We start from the raw sequence: 20092 nt of genomic DNA on the forward strand, positions 1-20092 counted from the left end.
GGAAGAGGTTACAGAGATAGGGAGGGTTGGAGGGGCTGGAGGAGGTCACAGAGATAGGGAGGGTTGTAGGGGCTGGAGGAGGTTACAGCGATAGGGTGGGTTGTACGGGCTGGAGAACGTTACAGAGATAAGGAGGATTGTAGGGGCTGGAGGAGGTTATAGGGATAGGGAGGGTTGTAGGGGCTTGAGGAGGTTACAGAGATAGGGAGGGTTTTAGGGGCTGGAGGAGGTTGGAGAGACAGGGAGGATTGTAGGTGCTGGAAGTAGTTACAGAAATAGGGAGGTTTGGAGGGGCTGGAGGAGATTGTAGAGTTAGGGAGGGTTGTAGGGGCTGGAGGAGATTGTAGAGTAAGAGAGGGTTGTAGCGGCTGGAGGAGGTTACAGAGATAGGGAGGGATGTAGGGGCTGGAGGAGGTTACAGAGATAGGGAGAGTTGTAGGGGCTGCAGGAGGTTACAGGGATAGGGAGGGTTGTAGGGGCTAGAGGAGGTTACAGAGATAGGGAGAATTGTACGGGCTGGAGGAGATTACAGACAGAGGGAGGGTTATAGGTGCTCGAGGAGGTTACAGAGATAGGCAGGATTGTAGGGGCTGGAGGAGGTTGTAGAGATAGGGAGGGATGTAAGGGCTGGAGGAGGTTACAGAGATAGGGAGGGTTGTAGGGGGTGGAGTAGGTTACAGAGATAGGGAGGGTTGTATGGGCTGGAGGAGGTTACATGGACAGGGAGGGTTGTAAGAGCTGGAGGAGGTGACAGAGATAGGGAGGATTGTAGGGCCTGGAAGACGTTACAGAGAAAGGGAGGGTTGGAGGGACTGGAGGAGGTAACAGAGATAGGGAGGATTGTAGGGGCTGGCAGACGTTACAGAGAAAGGGAGGGTTGGAGGGACTGGAGGAGATTGTAGGGTTAGGGAGGGTTGTAGGACCTGGAGGAGGTTACAGAGATAGGGAGGGATGTAGGGGCTGGAGGAGGTTACAGAGATAGGGAGAGTTGTACGGGCTGGAGGAGATTACAGACATGGGGAGGGTTGTAGGGGCTGGAGGAGGTTCCAGAGATAGGGAGGATTGTAGGGGCTGGAGGAGGTTATAGAGATAGGGAGGGTTGTAAGGGCTGGAGGAGGTTACAGAGATAGGGAGGCTTGGAGGGACTGGAGGAGACTGTAGGGTTAGGGAGGGTTGTAGGACCTGGAAGAGGTTACAGAGATAGGGAGGATTGTAGGGGCTGGAGGAGGTTACAGAGATAGGGAGGGTTGTATGGGCTGGAGTATGTCACAGAGTTAGGGAGATTTGTATGGGCTGGAGGAGGTTACAGAGATAGGGCGGGTTGTACGGGCTGGAGGAGATTACAGACATAGGGAGGGTTGTAGCGGCTGGAGGAGGTTACAGAGATAGGGAGGGATGTAGGGGCTGGAGGAGGTTACAGAGATAGGGAGGATTGTAGGGGCTGGAGGAGGTTATAGAGATAGGGAGGGTTGTAAGGGCTGGAGGAGGTTACAGAGATAGGAAGGGTTGTAGGGGGTGGAGGAGGTTACAGAGATAGGGAGGGTTGTAAGGGCTGGAGGAGGTTACAGAGATAGGGAGGGTAGTAAGGGCTGGAGGAGGTTACAGAGCTAAGGATGGTTGTTGGGACTGGAGGAGGTTACAGAGATAGGGAGGATTGTAGGAGCTGGAGGAGGTTTCAGACGTGGAGAGGCTGGTAGGGGATGGAGGAAATTACAGAGATAGGCGGGGTTGTAGGGACTGGAGGAGGTTACAGAGATAGGAAGGATTTTAGGGGCTGGAGGAGGTTACAGAGACAGGGAGAGTTGTAGGTGCTGAAGGAGTTTACAGAAATAGAGAGGGTTGGAGGGACTGGAGGAGATTGTAGGGTTAGGGAGGGTTGCAGGAGCTGGAGGAGGTTACAGAGATAGGGAGGGTTGTATGGACTCGAGGAGGTTACAGAGATAGGGAGGTTTGTAGGGGCTGGAGGAGGTTACAGAGATAGGGAGGGTTGTAAGGGCTGGAGGAGGTTACAGATATAGGGAGTGTTTTCGGTGCTGAAGGAGTTTACAGAGATAGGGAGGATTGTAGGGGCTGGAGGAGGTTACAGAGATAGGGATGGTTGTAGGAGCTGGAGGAGGTTACAATGATAGGGAGGTTTGGAGGGGTTGGAGGAGGTTACAGAGATACGGAGGGTTGTAGGGGCTGGAGGAGGTTACAGAGATAGGGAAAATTTTAGGGGCTGGAAGGTGTTACAGGGATAGGGAGGGTTGTAGGGGCATGAAGAGGTTACAGAAATAGGGAGGGTTTTCGGGGCTGGAGGAGGTTACAGAGATAGGGAGGATTGTAGGGGCTGGAGGAGGTCACAGAAATAGAGACGGTTGGTGGGGCTAGAGGAGGTTACAGAGATAGGGAGGTTTGGAGGGGCTGGAGGAGACTGAAGAGTTAGGGAGGGTTGTAGGGGCTGGAGGAGGTTACCGGGATAGGGAGAGTTGTAGGGGCTGGAGGAGGTTACAGAGATAGGGAGAGTTGTACGGGCTGGAGGAGGTTACAGACATAGGGAGGGTTGTAGGGGCTGGAGGAGGTTACAGAGATAGGGTGGGTTGTAAGGGCTGGAGGAGGTTACAGAGATAGGGAAGATTGTAGGGGCTGGAGGAGGTTACAGAGATAGGGAGAGTTGAAGTGGCTGGAGGAGTTTACAGGGATAGGGATGTTTGTAGGGGCTGGAGGAGGTTATACAGAAATGGTGAGTTGGAGGGGCTGGAGGATGTTACAGGGATAGGGAGGGTTGTAGTGACTGGTGGAGGTTATAGAGATAGGGAGGATTTTAGGGGCTGGAGAATGTTACAGAGATAGGGAGTGTTGCAGGGGCTCGAGGAGGTCAAAGAGATAGGGAGGGTTGTAAGGGCTGGAGGAGATAACAGAGATCGGGAGAATTGTAGGGGCTGGAGGAGGTTCTAGAAATAAGAGGGCTGGAGGAGGTTACAGAGATAGGGAGGATTTTAGGGGCTGTAGGGTGTTACAGGGATAGGGAGGGTTGTAGGGGCATGAAGAGGTTACAGAGATAGGGAGGATTTTAGGGGCTGGAGGAGGTTGCAGAGATAGGGAGGATTGTAGGGGCTGGAGGAGGTCACAGAAATAGAGAGGGTTGCAGTGGCTGGAGGAGGTTACAGAGATAGGGAGGGTTGGAGGGGCTGGGGGAGACTGAAGAGTTAGGGAGGGTTGTAGGGGCTGGAGGAGGTTACAGAGATATGGAGGGTTGTAGGGGCTGGAGGAGGTAACAGGGATAGGGAGGGTTGTAGGGGCTGGAGGAGGTTACACAGAAATGGTGAGTTGGAGGGGCTGGAGGAGATTACAGGGATAGGGATGTTTGTAGGGGCTGGAGGAGGTTATACAGAAATGGTGAGTTGGAGGTGCTGGAGGATGTTACAGGGATAGGGAGGGTTGTAGTGACTGGTGGAGGTTATAGAGATAGGGAGGATTTTAGGGGCTGGAGGAGGTTACAGAGATAGGGAGGGTTGCAGGGGCTGGAGGAGGTTACAGAGATAGGGAGGGTTGTAGGGGTTGGAGGAGGTTACAGAGATAGGGAGGGTTGTAGGGGCTGGAGGAGGTTACTGAGATATGGAGGGTTGTAGGGGCTGGAGGAGGTCACAGAGATAGGGAGGGTTGTAGGGGCTGGAGGAAGTGACAGAGATAGGGAGGATTGTAGGGGCTGGAAGACGTTACAGAGAAAGGGAGGGTTGGAGGGACTGGAGGAGATTGTAGGGTTAGGGAGGGTTGTAGGACCTGGAAGAGATTACAGACATAGGGAGGATTGTAGGGGCTGGAGGAGGTTACAGAGATAGGGAGAGTTGTACGGGCTGGAGGAGATTACAGACATAGGGAGGGTTATAGGGGCTGGAGGAGGTTACAGAGATAGGGAGGATTGTAGGGGCTGGAGGAGGTTGTAGAGATAGAGAGGGATGTAAGGGCTGGAGGAGGTTACAGAGATAGGGAGGGTTGTAGGGGGTGGAGTAGGTTACAGAGATAGGGAGGGTTGTACGGGCTGGAGGAGGTTACAGAGATAGGGAGTGTTGTCGGGGCTTGAGGAGGTTACAGAGATAGGGAGGGTTGTAGGGGCTGGACGAGGTTACATGGACAGAATTGTAGGTGCTGGAAGACGTTACAGAGAAAGGGAGTGTTGGAGTGACTGGAGGAGGTGACAGAGATAGGGAGGATTGGAGTGGCTGGAAGACGTTACAGAGAAAGGGAGGGTTGGAGCGACTGGAGGAGATTGTAGGGTTAGGGAGGGTTGTAGGACCTGGAAGAGGTTACAGAGATAGGGAGGATTGTAGGGGCTGGAGGAGGTTATCGAGATAGGGAGGGTTGGAGGATGTTACAGAGATAGGGAGGCTTGTATGAGCTGGAGTATTTCACAGAGTTAGGGAGATTTGTATGGGCTGGAGGAGGTTACAGAGATAGGGCGGGTTGTACGGGCTGGAGGAGATTACAGACAGAGGGAGAGTTGTAGGTGCTGGAGGAGGTTATAGGGATAGGGAGAGTTGTTGGGGCTGGAGGAGGTTACAGAGATAGGGAAAGTTGTAGGGCTGGAGGAGATTACAGACATAAGGAGGGTTGTATGGGCTGGAGGAGGTTCCAGAGATAGGGAGGATTGTAGGGGCTGAAGGAGGTTATAGAGATAGGGAGGGTTGTAAGGGCTGGAGGAGGTTACAGAGATAGGGAGGGTTGTAGGGGGTGGAGGAGGTTACAGAGATAGGGCGGGTTGTAGGGGCTGGAGGAGGTTACAGAGATAAGGATGGTTGTAGGGACTGGAGGAGGTTACAGAGATAGGGAGGATTGTAGGGGCTGGAGGAGGTTTCAGACGTGGAGAGGCTTGTAGGAGATGCAGGAAGTTACAGAGATAGGCGGGGTTGTAGGGACTGGAGGAGGTTACAGAGATAGGGAGGATTTTAGGGGGTGGAGGAGTTTACAGAGACAGAGAGAGTTGTAGGGGCTGAAGGAGTTTACAGAAATAGAGAGGGTTGGAGGGACTGGAGGAGATTGTAGAGATAGGGATGTTTGGAGGGGTTGGAGGAGGTTACAGAGATAGGGAGAGTTGTAGTGGCTGAAAGAGGTTACAGGGAAAGGGAGGGTTGTAGGGGCTGGAGGTGGTTACAGAGATAGGGGGGATTGTAGGGGATGGAGGAGGTTACAGACATAGGGATGGTTGGAGGGGCTGGAAGAGATTACAGATATAGATAGGGTTGGAGGGACTGGAGGAGATTGTAGAGATAGGGATGTTTGGAGGGGTTGGAGGAGGTTACAAACATAGGGATGGTTGGAGGGGCTGGAAGAGATTACAGAAATAGATAGTGTTGTAGGGGCTGGAGGAGGTTACAGAGATAGGGGGGATTGTAGGGGATGGAGGAGGTTACAGACATAAGGATGGTTGGAGGGGCTGGAAGAGATTACAGAGATAGGGAGGGTTGGAGGGGCTGGAGGAGATTGTAGGGTTAGGGAGGGTTGCAGGAGCTGGAGGAGGTTACAGAGATAGGGAGGGTTGGAGGGGTTGGAGGAAGGTACAGAGATAGGAAGGGTTGGAGGGGCTGGAGGAGATTGTAGAGATAGGGAATGCTGTAGGGCATGGAGGAGGTTACAGAGATAGGGAGGGTTGTATGGACTCGAGGAGGTTACAGAGATAGGGAGGTTTGTAGGGGCTGGAGGAGGTTACAGAGATAGGGAGGGTTGTAGGGGCTGGAGGAGGTTACACAGATAGGGAGGGTTTTTGGTGCTGGAGGAGGTTACAGAGATAGGGAGGATTGTAGGGGCTGGAAGAGGTTACAGAGATAGGGATGGTTTTAGGGGCTGGAGGAGGTTACAGAGATAGGGAGGATTGTAGGGGCTGGAGGAGGTCACAGAAATAGAGAGGGTTGGAGGGGCTGGAGGAGGTTACAGAGATAGGGAGGGTTGGAGGGGCTGGAGGAGACTGAAGAGTTAGGGAGGGTTGTAGGGGCTGGAGTATGTTACAGGGATAGGGAGAGTTGTATGGGTTGGAGGAGGTTACAGAGATAGGGAGAGTTGTACGGGCTGGAGGAGGTTACAGACGTAGGGAGGGTTGTAGGGGCTGGAGGAGGTTACAGAGATAGGGAGGATTGTAGGGGCTGGAGGAGGTTACAGAGATAGGGAGAGTTGAAGGGGCTGGAGGAGGTTACAGGGATAGGGAGGTTTGTAGGTGCTGGAGGAGGTTATACAGAAATGGTGAGTTGGAGGGTCTGGAGGATGTTACAGGGTTAGGGAGGGTTGTAGGGACTGGTGGAGGTTATAGAGATAGGGAGGATTTTAGGGGCTGGAGAATGTTACAGAGATAGGGAGGGTTGCAGGGGCTGGAGGAGGTTACAGAGATAGGGAGGGTTGTAAGGGCTGGAGGAGATAACAGTGATCGGGAGAATTGTATGGGCTGGAGGAGGTTATAGAAATAGAGAGGGCTGGAGGAGGTTACAGAGATAGGGAGGGTTGGAGGGGCTGGAGGAGACTGAAGAGTTAGGGAGGGTTGTAGGGGCTGGAGGAGGTTACAGGGGTAGGGAGAGTTGTACGGGCTGGAGGAGGTTACAGACATAGGGAGGGTTGTAGGGGCTGGAGGAGGTTACAGAGATAGGGAGGGTTGTAAGGGCTGGAGGAGGTTACAGAGATAGGGAGGATTGTAGGGCCTGGAGGAGGTTACAGAGATAGGGAGGATTGTAGGGGCTGGAGGAGGTTACAGAGATAGGGAAGGTTGTAGGGGCTGGAGGAGGTTACAGAGATAGGGGGGATTGTAGGGGATGGAGGAGGTTACAGACATAGGGATGGTTGGAGGGGCTGGAAGCGATTACAGAGATAGGGAGGGTTGTAAGGGCTGGAAGACGTTCCAGAGAAATGGAGGTTTGTAGGGGCTGGAGGAGGTTACAGAGATAGGGAGGGTTGTGGGGGCTGGAATAGTTTACAGAGATAGGGAGGGTTGTCGGGGCTGGAGGAGATAACAGACATAGTGAGGGTTGTCGGGGCTGGATGAGGTTACAGAGATAGGAAGGATTGTAGGGGCCGGAGGAGGTTTCAGAGATAGGAAGGGTTGTAAGGGCTGGAGGAGCTTACAGAGATAGGGAGGATTATCATAGAATTTACAGTGCAGAAGGAGGCCATTCGGCCCATCGAGTCTGCACCGGCTCTTGGAAAGAGCACCCTACCCAAGGTCAACACCGCCACCCTATCCCCATAACCCAGTAACCCCACCCAAATCTAAGGGCAATTTTGGACACTGAGGGCAATTTATCTGGCTAATCCACCTAACCTGCACATCTTTGGACTGTGGGAGGAAACCGGAGCACCCGGAGGAAACCCACGTACACACGGGGAGGATGTGCAGACTCCGCACAGACAGTGACCCAAGCTGGAATCGAACCTGGGACCCTGGAGCTGTGAAGCACTTGTGCTATCCACAAGGCTACCGTGCTGCCCATTGTAGGGGCTGGAGGAGGTTACAGAGATAGGGAGGGTTGTAGGGGATGGATGAGGTTACAGAGATAGGGAGGGTTGTAGTGGCTGGAGGAGGTTACAGAGATAGGGGTAATGAAGGGACTGGAGGAGGTTACAGAGATAGGGAGGATTATAGGGGCTGGAGGAGGTTACAGAGATAGGGAGAGTTGTCGGGCTGAAGGAGGTGACAGAAATAGAGAGGGTTGGAGGGGTTGCAGCAGGTTATATTGATAGGAAGGATTGGAGGGGTAGGAAGAGGTTACAGAGATAGGGAGGGTTGGAGGGGCTGGAGGAGATTGTAGAGATAGGGAGGGTTCTAGGGGCTGGAGGATGTTAGATAGATAGGGAGGGTTGTGGTGGCTGGAGGAGGTTACAGAGATAGGGAGAGTTGTAGGGGCTGGTGAAGTTTACAGGGATAGGGAGGTTTGTAGGGGCTGGAGGAGGTAACAGAGATAAGGGAGGGTTGTAGGGGCTGGAGGAGGTTGCAGAGATAGGGAGGGTTGTAGGGGCTGGAGGAGGTTACAGAGATAGAGAGAGTTGTAGGGGCTGGAGGGGGTTACAGGGATAGGGAGGGTTGTAGGGGCTGGAGGAGATTGTAGAGATAGGGAGGGTTGTAGGGGCTGGAGGAGGTTACAGAGATAGGGAGGGTTGTAGGGTCTCGAGGAGGTTACAGAGATAGGGAGGGTTGGAGGGTCTGGAGGAGATTGTAGAGATAGGGAGGGTTGTAGGGGCTGGAGGAGATTGTAGAGATAGGGAGGGTTGTAGGGTCTGGAGGAGGTTACAGAGATAGGGAGGGTTGTAGGGGCTGGAGGAGGTTACAGAGATAGGGAGGGTTGTAAGGGCTGGAGGAGGTTACAGAGATAGGGAGGATTGTAGGGGCTGGAGGAGGTTACAGAGATAGGGAGGATTGTAGGGGCTGGAGGAGGTTACAGACATAGGGAAGGTTGGAGGGGCTGGAGGAGGTTTCAGGAATAGGGAGGGTTGTAGCGGCTGGAGGAGGTGACAGAGATAGGGAGAGTTGTAGGGGCTGGAGGAGGTTACAGGGATAGGGATGGTTGTAGGGTCTGGAGGAGGTTACAGGGACAGGGACGGTTGTAGGGGCTGGAGGAGGTGACAGAGATAGGGAGGATTGTTGGGGCTGGAAGATGTTACAGAGAAAGGGAGGGTTTTAGGGGCTGGAGGAGGTTACAGAGATAGGGAGGGTTGTAGGAGCTGGAAGAGGTTACAGAGATAGGGCGGGTTGTAGGGGCTGGAGGGGATAACAGAGATTGTTATCTCTGGGTTGTAGGGAGGGTTGTAGGGGCTGGAGGAGGTGACAGAAATAGAGAGGGTGGGAGTGGTTGGAGGAGGTTACAGAGATAGGGAGGGTTGGAGGGTCTGGAGGAGATTGTAGAGATGGGGAGGGTTGTAGGGGCTGGAGGAGGTTACAGCGATAGGGAGGGTTGTAAGGGCTGGAGGAGGTTACAGAGATAGGGAGGATTGTAGGGGCTGGAGGAGGTTACAGAGATAGGGAGGATTGTAGAGGCTGGAGGAGGTTACAGAGATAGGGAAGGTTGTAGGGGCTGGAGTAGGTTACAGAGATGGGGAGGGTTGTGGGGGCTGGAGTAGGTTACAGATATAGGGAGGGTTGTGGGGGCTGGAAGAGTTTACAGACATCGTGAGGGTTGTCGGGGCTGGATGAGGTTACAGAGATAGGAAGGATTGTAGAGGCCGGAGGAGTTTACAGAGATAGGAAGGGTTGTAAGGGCTGGAGGAGCTTACAGAGATAGGGAGGATTATCATAGAATTTACAGTGCAGGGGGAGGCCATTCGGCCCATCAAGTCTGCACCGGCTCTTGGAAAGAGCACCCTACCCAAGGTCAACACCGCCACCCTATCCCCATAACCCAGTAACCCCACCCAAATCTAAGGGCAATTTTGGACACTAAGGGCAATTTATCATGGCTAATCCACCTAACCTGCACATCTTTGGACTGTGGGAGGAAACCGGAGCACCCGGAGGAAACCCACGCACACACGGGGAGGATGTGCAGACTCCGCACAGACAGTGACCCAAGCTGGAATCGAACCTGGGACCCTGGAGCTGTGAAGCAATTGTGCTATCCACAAGGCTACCGTGCTGCCCATTGTAGGGGCTGGAGGAGGTTACAGAGATAGGGGTAATGAAGGGACTGGAGGAGTTTACAGAGATAGGGAGGATTATAGGGGCTGGAGGAGGTTACAGAGATAGGGAGAGTTGTCGGGGCTGAAGGAGGTTACAGAAATAGAGAGGGTTGGAGGGGTTGCAGCAGGTTATATAGGTAGGGAGGATTAGAGGGGTAGGAAGAGGTTCCAGAGATAGGGAGGTTTGGAGGGGCTGGAGGAGATTGTAGAGACAGGGAGGGTTCTAGGGGCTGGAGGAGGTTAGATAGATAGGGAGGGTTGTGGTGGCTGGAGGAGGTTACAGAGATAGGGAGAGTTGTAGGGGCTGGTGAAGGTTACAGGGATAGGGAGGTTTGTAGGGGCTGGAGGAGGTAACAGAGATAGGGAGGGTTGTAGGGGTTGGAGGAGGTTGCAGAGATAGGGAGGGTTGTACGGGCTGGAGGTGGTTACAGAGTTAGGGAGAGTTGTAGGGGCTGGAGGAGGTTACAGGGATAGGGAGGGTTGTAGGGGCTGGAGGAGATTGTAGAGATAGGGAGGGTTGTAGGGGCTGGAGGAGGTTACAGAGATAGGTATGGTTGTAGGGTCTGGAGGAGCTTACAGGGACAGGGAGGGTTGTACGGGCTGGAGGAGGTGACAGAGATAGGGAGGATTGTTGGGGCTGGAAGATGTTACAGAGAAAGGGAGGGTTGTAGGGGCTGGAGGAGGTTACAGAGATAGGGAGGGTTGTAGGAGCTGGAAGAGGTTATAGAGATAGGGAGGGTTGTAGGGGCTGGAGGGGATAACAGAGATAGGGAGGGTTGTAGGGGCTGGAGGAGGTGACAGAAATAGAGAGGGTGGGAGGGGTTGGAGGAGGTTACAGAGATAGGGAGGGTTGGAGGATCTGGAGCAGATTGTAGAGATAGGGAGAGTTGTAGGGGCTGGGGAGGTTACAGAGATAGGGAGGGTTGTATGGGCTGGAGGAGGTTACAGAGATAGGGAGGTTTGTAGGGGCTGGAGGAGTTTACAGAGGTAGGGAGTGTTGTAGGGGCTGGAAGAGGTTATAGAGATAGGGAGGGTTGGAGGGGCTGGAGGAGGTTACAGAGATAGGGAGGGTTGGAGGGACTGGAGGGGGTAACAGAGATAGGGAGGGTTGTAGGGGCTGGAGGAGGTTACAGAGATAGGGAGGGTTGGAGGGGCAGGAAGAGGTTACAGAGATAGGGTGGGTTGGCGGGGCTGGAGGAGGTTACAGAGATAGGGAGGGTTGGCGGGGCTGGAGGAAGTTACAGAGATTGGGAAGGTTGGCGGGGCTGGAGGAGGTTACAGAGATACGGAGGGTTGTAGGGTCTGGAGGAGGTTACAGAGATAGGGTGGGTTGTTGGGGCTGGAGGAGGTTACAGAGATAGGGAGGGTTGGAGGGGCAGGAAGAGGTTACAGAGATAGGGAGGGTTGGAGTGGCAGGAAGAGGTTACAGAGATAGGGAGGGTTGGAGGGGCAGGAATAGGTTATAGAGATAGGGAGGGTTGGAGGGGCAGGAAGAGGTTACAGAGATGGGGAGGGTTGGATTGGCAGGAAGAGGTTACAGAGATAGGGAGGATTGGAGGGGCAGGAAGAGGTTATAGAGATAGGAATTTCTGAGTTCCTGAAGTGGTCCGACACAATAAGAGGAATTTTAAAATGGAGGCGTTTTGGGACTGGGGGACAGTGGGTTAGTGAGCACACGGGGTGATGTCGAATGAGTTGTGTGTTGGGGACAAGAGGGCAGCAGAGATTCACATGAGCTGATGTCTGCATGATTGGGGACTTTGGAGGCTGGTCAAGTTTTGAGCCTGGATGTAAACTAGGTGTGGAGAAGCATTTTAATAACTTTTGATCAGGACTGGAATAATTTCTGAGAACATTCCAGCATTACATCAGTCTGATAATAAACTAGATCTTAGATTGTTGAAATCAGCTTTAGTTGTGGACGCATTGGAAAGCCAAATGGAAAGATGGGGTGTAACTCCCCAGTTTGCAGTGTGGGCCTAGAGCAACCAAACTGACCGAGGATACAGAGGTCAGAGCCAGATCATTGGCCGAGTTAAAACATCCATGCAATGGAGTTGGAGAATCTCCGGCTGAGTTAAAACATCCATGCAATGGAGTTGGAGAATCTCCGGCCTGTGAGGTTCTGTTACGAATTGCAACGAATCGTACAACTCCGAAAGAGGCCATTCAGCCCATTCTGCTCCACACGTACCTCCTCCTACCCCCTCACCAACATATCCTTCACATACCTATCCAGCTCACCGCTGCAATCCTAGATTGATGCCTGGAATGAGTGGGCTGGCTGATGAGGAAAGCTTGTTTCCACTCGAGTTTATCAGCGCGAGGGGGTGACGTGGTTGAAGTGTATGAGGTGCTGAATTGCGTTGATAGGCTGGAGGTTGAAAGGAAATTGCCTTTTGTGGGTGAGTCCCGATCTAGGGGGCTCTATTTGAAAATTACTTTTAGGCAGAGAAGAAGAATATTTTAGGAGGTGTGTAAGTTTGGAGTTTTACAGCACACAAAAGAGGCCCTTTGGCCTATCGTATTGGTGCTGGCCATCAAGAACCTATCTATTCGAATGCCATTTCCCAGCATTTGGCCTATGGCTTTGTGTGCCGTGACATTTCAAGCGCTCATCTAAATGCTTCTAAATTGTTGTGAGGGTTCCCGCCTCTACCACCCTTTCAGGCAGCGAGTTCCAGATTCCCATCACCCTCTGGGAGAAAAGGTTTCCCTCTAATCCCCTCTAACCCCCCTGCCCCTAATCGTAAATCAATGCCCCCTGATTATTGACCCCTCTACTAAGGGGAAACGTTCATTCCTTTCTATGTCCCTCATAATTTTGTACCCTCAGAACTCTGCCTCAGAAGGCTCAATTAATATTTTGAAGGTGGAGGTAGATCAGTTTCTTGTTTGGCAAGGGAATCAAAGATTATCGGGGGGGGGCAGGGGTTGATGGGGAATGCAGGAGTTTAAACACAAAAAAATCAGCCAGGATCCTCCTGAATGGCGGAGCAAGCTCGATGGGCTGAATGGCCTACCCCTGTTCCTATTTGAAATGAAAATGAAATGAAAATGCACTGCACTGTAAATTCTATGAAAATCGCTTCTTGTCACAAGTAGGCTTCAAATGAAGTTACTGTGAAAAGCCCCTAGTCACCACATTCCGGCACCTGTTCGGGGAGGCTGGTCTGGGAATCGAACCGTGCTGCTGGCCTGCCTTGGTCTGCTTTCAAAGCCAGCGATTTAGCCCTGCGTGTTCATACGACACAATGAGCTCAGTGGGAGTGAGCTCCACATTCTCTCCAACTCTCTGAGTGAAGGATTTCCACCTGAATTCTCAGTTGGGTTTATCAGTGACAGTCTAACGTCGATGGCTGCACCTCCTTCTGGTCTCGCCCACCAGCGGGAACGTCGCCTCTTGTGTCGATCCTGGTGACGGTCTGGAATGCAGTGCCTGGGAGGGTGGTATAGGCGGGATGCCTCACATCCTTTAAAAACTACCTGGATAAACACTTGGCGCATCTTAACATTCAAGGCTATGGGCCAAGTGCTGGCAAATGGGATTAGGTCGGCAGCTCAGGTGTTTTTCATGCATCAGTGCAGACTGGATGGGCCGAAGGGCCTCTCCTGTGCTGTATTATTCTGTGATTCTCACTCTGATCCTGTCAAAATCAATTCCTAATCTCAAAGATGTGGAGATGCCGGCGTTGGACTGGTGTGAGCACAGTAAGAAGTCTTACAACACCACAACCACTTAGAAACTGATAGCCAAGTTCCACACTCATAAGTGCGGCCTCAACCGGGACCTGGGATTCATGTCGCATTACATTCATCCCCCACCATCTGGCCTGGGCTGGTGAAATCCTACGAACTGTCCTGGTTTGAGACAATTCGCACCTCTTTAACTTGGGATTACCCCTCTCTCTCTAGATCTGTAAAGACTTAATTACCTGCAAATGCTCGCATTCAAAGTATCGTCTTGCACCTTTGACTTGGTCTATTGATGTGTTTCTGGAACCTACCTCTTCATTCACCTGAGGAAGGAGCAGTGCTCCGAAAGCTAGTGATTCGAAACAAACCTGTTGGACTTTAACCTGGTGTTGTCAGACTTCTTACTGTTTTCTAGATAAAGCAGCCCTGGCCTGTTCAGTCTTACCCACAAGCCATGTGAGTGATGTACAGTATAGGTGGCTTGATTGAGGGAAAGGGCACAAGAGCTAAGGAAGCCACTGTGGACCCTGAAGAAACACTGGCTCAGCGCCAGCTGGAATATAGGGGCCTCAGACTTCAGGAAGGATGTAAAGACCTCGGAGAGGGTGCAGAGGAAGATCCATGGATGAGGGACATCAGACGTCGAGGTGGGACTGGAGAAGCTGGGATTGTTGTCCTTTGAAAACAGAAGGTTGAAGGTGGAGATTGAATCGAGGTGTTCAAAATGAGGAAGGGTTTGTATCAAGTAAATGAGGAGAAAATGCTTCCAGTGAGAGGAGGGTTGGTAACCAGAGGGACACAGGTTGAAGTTCAAAGGTCTGCAGGTTAGGTGGATTGGCCATGTTAAATTGCCCCATAGTGTCCAAAGGTTGGGTAGGGTTACCGGGATAGAGTGGGGAGTGGGCCTGGGCACTCTTTTGGAGGGCCGGTGCAGACTCCTTCTGCACAGTAGTCACTCTATGATTCAATGAGAATTGGTCAAAGTACCAGAAGGGCGGAACTTGAGGATGAGGACACGATCTCAGACTAAAGGGACGATCCTTTAAAACAGAGATCAGGAGGAATTTCTTCAGCCAGAGGGTGGTGAATCTGTGGAACTTTTTGCCGCAGAAGGCTGTGGAGGCCAATTCACGGAGTGTCTTTAAGGCAGAGATAGATAGGTTCTTGATTAATAAGGGGTTCAGGGGTTATAGGAAGCATGCAGGAGAATGGGGATGAGAAAAATATCAGCCATGATTGAATGGCGGAGCAGACGCGATGGGCCGAGTGGCCCAATTCTCCTCCTATTTCTTATGACCTTATGGTCTTACAGGAGAAATGTTTTTACACAGAGAGCTGTTGTAATCTGGAAGGTGCTGCCTGAAAGGGCGGTGGAAGCAGATTCAATAGAAACTTCTAGAAAGGGGGAATGGGTGAAACACTGGAAAGGGGTAAATTTACAGGGAAACGGGGGAAAGAGCAGTTGGAACTGAGTGGATCATAGGGCAGCACAGGCTCAGTGGGCTGAATGGCCTCCTCGAGTCCTATAGAATTTCAAAAGGTTCTATTCTGTAATACGGCCTGGGGTCTGGTCCTTCATCTCCCAGAGCGGAAATGCTACCTAAGCAAGAAATATCGAATTGATGCAACCCAAGCAACATAAACGGGTTTGGACCAGTCATGCCTGGTTCGAAGCCAACATTTCTTCACATCAGCTGTTAGCAAGCTGCTCGGGTGAGATGCCTCTAACTGTGCAGAATCCTGAGACCGTGCCATCCACTGACGTGCCAGTCGAGGCAAGGCAATGGCCACATGCCAATGCAGCTGGGTTCACAGCAAGTCTGGGTGTGTAAATCGGGTCTTTGACTAAAAGTTTGCAAATCTCTGACGTATATCCTTCTCATGAGTTTTTGGAAACATTGGTTACTAGTTCATATTGGAGCCCCCTATCACCACCCCCACCCCCCTCCACCGCACTGTCAGAGGGTCAGTACTGACGGAGTGCTGCACTGTCAGAGGGTCAATACTGAGGGCGCGCTGCACTGTCTGAGGGTCAGTACTGAGGGAGTGCTGCACTGTCAGAGGGTCAGTACTGAGGGGGTACTGCACTGTCAGAGGGTCAGTTCCGAGGGAGTGCTGCACTGTCAGAGGGTCAGTACTGAGGGAGTGCTGCTCTGTCAGAGGGTCAGTACTGAGGGAGTGCTGCACTGTCAGAGGGTCAGTCCTGAGGGAGTGCTGCACTGTCAGAAGGTCAGTACTGAGGGAGTGCTGCACTGTCAGAGAGTCAGTTCTGAGGGAGTGCTTCACTGTCAGAGGGTCAGTACTGAGGGAGTGCTGCACTGTCAGAGGGTCAGTACTGAGGGAGTGCTGCACTGTCTGAGGGTCAGTACTGAGGGAGTGCTGCACTGTCTGAGGGTCAGTACTGAGGGAGTGCTGCACTGTCAGAGGGTCAGTACTGAGGGAGTGCTGCACTGTCAGAGGGTCAGTACTGAGGTAGTGCTGCACTGTCAGAGGGTCAGTACTAAGGGAGCGCTGCACTGTCAGAGGATCAGTGAGGGAGTGCTGCACTGTCAGAGGGTCAGTACTGAGGGAGTTCTGCACTGTCAGAGGGTCAGTGAGGGAGTGCTGCACTGTCAGAGTGTCAGTACTGAGGGAGTGCTGCACTGTCAGAGGGTCAGTACTGAGGGAGTGCTGCACTGTCAGAGGGTCAGTGAGGGAGTGCTGCACTGTCAGAGAGTCAGTACTGAGGGAGTGCTGCACTGTCAGAAGGTCAGTACTGAGGGAGTGCTGCACTGTCAGAGAGTCAGTACTGAGGGAGTGCTGCACTGTCAGAGGGTCAGGACTGAGGGAGTGCTGCATTGTCAGTCAGTACTGAGGGAGTTCTGCACCGTCAGAGGGTCAGTACTGAGGGAGTGCTGCATTGTCAGAGGGTCAGTACTGAGGGAGTGCTGCACTGTCAGAGGGTCATTACTGAGGGAGTGCTGCATTGTCAGAGGGTCAGTACTGAGGGAGTTCTGCACTGTCAGAGGGTCAGTACTGAGGGAGAGCTGCACTGTCAGAGGGTCAGTACTGTGGGAGAGCTGCACTGTCAGAGGGTCAGTACTGAGGGAGAGCTGCACTATCAGAGGGTCAGTACTGTGGGAGTGCTACACTGTCAGAGGGTCAGTACTGAGGGAGTGCTGCACTGTCAGAGGGTCAGTACTGAGGGAGTGCTGCACTGTCAGAGGGTCAGTACTGAGGGAGCGCTGCACTGTCAGAGGGTCAGTACTGAGGGAGGGCTGCACTGTCAGAGGGTCAGTACTGAGGGAGTGCTGCACTGTCAGAGGGTCAGTACTGAGCGAGTGTTGACAAAAACACACACACAGACTGGCAGACCCAGCCGTACAAACGTTCTTAAAGACAGCCACACAGACACCAACAAACACAGACACACAAACGCTCACAAACACAGTCACACAAACACACACATACAATCATACACATACAAATGCCACAAACCCACGCAGAATAATACGGACACACAAACATACGAGGAGCACACACACACACACACACACTCCTGCAAACACGCTCACACAGAAGACACACGGGACTCCACTCAATCCTTGCTGTATCTTTCTCTGCCCAAGTCTCAGTCATCCTTCAACTCACCGAGCTCTGTGAGCACCGTGACTATTAATACTTGTTTTAAATCCTAACCAGGGTAATACCAGTGCACCATTCCCACCCGCACCCGCTAACCTGCCAGGTTTCATGAGCTGGTGGCGGAGATGGGTGTGAACCGAGCCTGGAGAAACGCGGCCTCGCGCCGACGGGCTGCACGCCCGGGCGGAGCGGAAGGATGGGCGTCATTTACCTCAAGGGTCAGCTCGTCCCATTCGAACTGTTTCTGCGAGATCTTGTCGTCCTCGATGGGCTCGTGGTAGTAGAGGCAGATGATGTCGAACTTTTTCAGTGCCTGTTTGTAGTTCTTCAGGGAGAGGTGGAGAACTCGGTCTACGCCATCGTACTCTGGGATGTCGATCCCCTCCTCCGCCCAGGCGAGAGCCAGGGACACGGCGGCCAGGACCAGCCACAGGCACCTCATGTCACCACGGAGTCTAGCAGCCGATGGGGGGTGGTGATGCCGCGCGGGAGACAGAGTGGGAGAGGGCGAGAGAGGAGGGGGGAGGGTTATGAAGGAGGGTTATGGCGAGCCAGGTGTTTGGGAAGGGAAGTCTCTGGGTCGAGTTCCGAGAATCTGCCCGGGGACCTCTCTCTCTCGCAACAGAAGACGGTCGGACGGAGGATGTCCGAGGAAAAAGAGTCAGTGACTCCAAGCTGAAAGCTGTAGTATTGGCAAATGCCTGGGCAGGCAATCAGCTCCTGCGCCCAAGGCAGCGACTGGTGAGAGTATTACACACCCATATTAAGGAATACAGGACCAGGTCTCAGGCGTCTCCGCTAAAAATAGAAGACGATGAGGCAAGCAGAGACGGCCGGCGAGAAACTTGCTGTGCTGGTACACCCCCACCCAACGCCCCCCTCCCCGCGACAGGCCACGCAGTGACGTGGAAGCGAGGGCACTGTGGGTGTCTCCGTGCACACGGGTACATGCGGAGCCAGTGAACTGGGCAGACGTTGAATGTAGGGTGTGCCCCAGGCGCGAGGCAGGTCACGCTCGTTGACAAGGGGCGGCTGATCGAGACACAGATAAAGAAGCGAATGCATAAAGGATGGAAGAACAAGAGGGGGAGAGGGATGGGGAATGAAAAGTGGTGCGGAAGAAAAGGACTGGTGGACAGATGACTGAATGAGCCCATCGATGGAGCAAGAAACAACAGAAGCAGAGGGAGGAATAAGATAGCGATAGATAGAGACATCGATAGATAGAGATAAAGGGATAGAGAAAGTGTTCGAGTGAGAAATGGAGAGAAATAGCCAAGAGGGAATAGATAGACCGATAGATAGATAATGATAATAGATAGAAAGATAGATAGATAGATAATGATAATAGATAGAAAGATAGATAGATAGATAAATGATAATAGAAAGATAGATAGATAGTAAGATAATGATAATAGATAGAAAGATAGATAGATAGGCAGATAGGCAGATAGACAGATAGATAGCTAGATAGATAATGATAATAAATAGATAGATAGATAGAGAAATAGATAGACAATGGAAATAGATAGATAGAAAGAGAGACAGACAGACACACAGACAGATAGTTAGATAGATAGATAGACAGATAGATAATGATAATAGATAGAAAGATAGATAGATAAATAATGATAATAGATAGAAAGATAGATAGAAAGAGAGATAGATAGATAATGATAATAGATAGAAAGATAGATAGCTAGAGAGATAGATAGATAATAATAATAGATAGAAAGATAGATAGACAGATAAAGATAGATAGACAGATAGATAGATAGGTTGACAGATAATGATAATAGATAGAAAGATAGGTAAATGAATAGACAGATAAACAGATAGATAGATAATGATAATAGACAGACAGACAGACAGACAGATAGATAGACAGACAGACAGACAGACAGATAGATAGATAGATAGATAGATAGATAGATAAATAGATGTGCAGGGATGGAGTGAAATGTTTGAAGACTTTGCTTTTAAACGGGTAAAGATTGGTTGTACACTCTGGTAGGTGTTCATTTCATTCAGATGTATTTTAAGGGACTGGGATTTAGTTTCAGTTGATGTGGCTATTTCATGAGGGATGACATGGACCAGAGATTAAGATGTCACATTACAGTGGGATGGACATAATGGCAGAATAGTTCCTGTGAGAGAGAGAGACAGAGAGAGAGAGACAGACAGAGAAAGAGAGAGAGACATAGAGAGAGTGCGAGAGAAATAGAGGGAGAGAAAAAAAACAGAGACAGAGAGAGACAGACACAAATGGAGAGAGAGAAAGACAGAAAGAGAGAGAGGCAGAGAGAGTGACAGAGAGAGAAAGAGAGGGAGAGAGACAGAGAGAGACACACAGGGAGAAAGACAGAGGGAGAGACACAGGGAGAGAGAGAAAGATAGAAAGACAGAGAGAGAGAGGCAGAGAGAGGGACAAAAAGAGAGAGAGACAGACACAAACGGAGAGAAAGACAAAAAGAGAGAGAGGCAGAGAGAGGGACAGAAAGAGAGAGAGACAGACACAAACGGAGAGAAAGACAAAAAGAGAGAGAGGCAGAGAGAGGGACAGAAAGAGACAGAGAGAAAGAGAGACCGAGAGAGAGAGAGACAGAGAGAGACACACGGAGAAAGACAGAGATGCAAGGGAGAGAGAGAAAGATAGAAAGACAGAGAGAGAGGCAGAGAGAGGGACAAAAAGAGACAGAGAGAGAGAGACACAGAGAGAGAGACACACAGAGAGAGACAGATGGAGCAGAGAGAGATGGAGAGAGAAAGAGAGACAGAGAGAGAGGCAGAGACAGAGAGCGATGGAGACTGAGAGAGAGAGAGACAGCGAGGGAGACGGAGAAAAAGGGACCGAGACAGTGAAACAGAAAGAGAGAGAGACAGAGAGAGACACACGGAGAAAGACAGAGAGACACAGGGAGCGAGAGAACGTTAGAAAGACAGAGAGAGAGAGGCAGAGAGAGGGACGAAAAGAGACACAGAGAGAGACACACAGAGAGAGACAGATGGGGCAGAAAGAGTTGGAGAGAGAAAGAGACAGCGAGAGGGGCAGAGACAGAGAGAGATGGAGACAGAGAGAGAGACTGAGAGAGAGAGAGAGACAGAGAGGGAGACGGAGAAAAAGGGACTGAGACAGTGAGAC

The 20092-nt window shown here is 51.7% G+C and overlaps 1 protein-coding gene across 1 annotated transcript in view; it reads right to left on the bottom strand.

The window, feature by feature from the left end:
* The window catches only part of LOC140410338 (calsequestrin-1-like), a 172723-nt gene extending 155144 nt beyond the window's left edge, over window positions 1–17579 (bottom strand). The window contains exon 1 of the mRNA XM_072498342.1: window positions 17159–17579. Within this exon, the coding sequence (XP_072354443.1) occupies window positions 17159–17389 (231 nt within the window). The 5' untranslated portion in view covers window positions 17390–17579. The remainder of the gene's footprint in view (window positions 1–17158) is intronic.
* Between the last annotated feature and the right edge of the window lie 2513 nt (window positions 17580–20092).

This window comes from Scyliorhinus torazame, chromosome 4, assembly GCF_047496885.1.
Source record: "Scyliorhinus torazame isolate Kashiwa2021f chromosome 4, sScyTor2.1, whole genome shotgun sequence".
In the NCBI taxonomy this organism is placed as follows: Eukaryota; Metazoa; Chordata; class Chondrichthyes; order Carcharhiniformes; family Scyliorhinidae; genus Scyliorhinus; species Scyliorhinus torazame.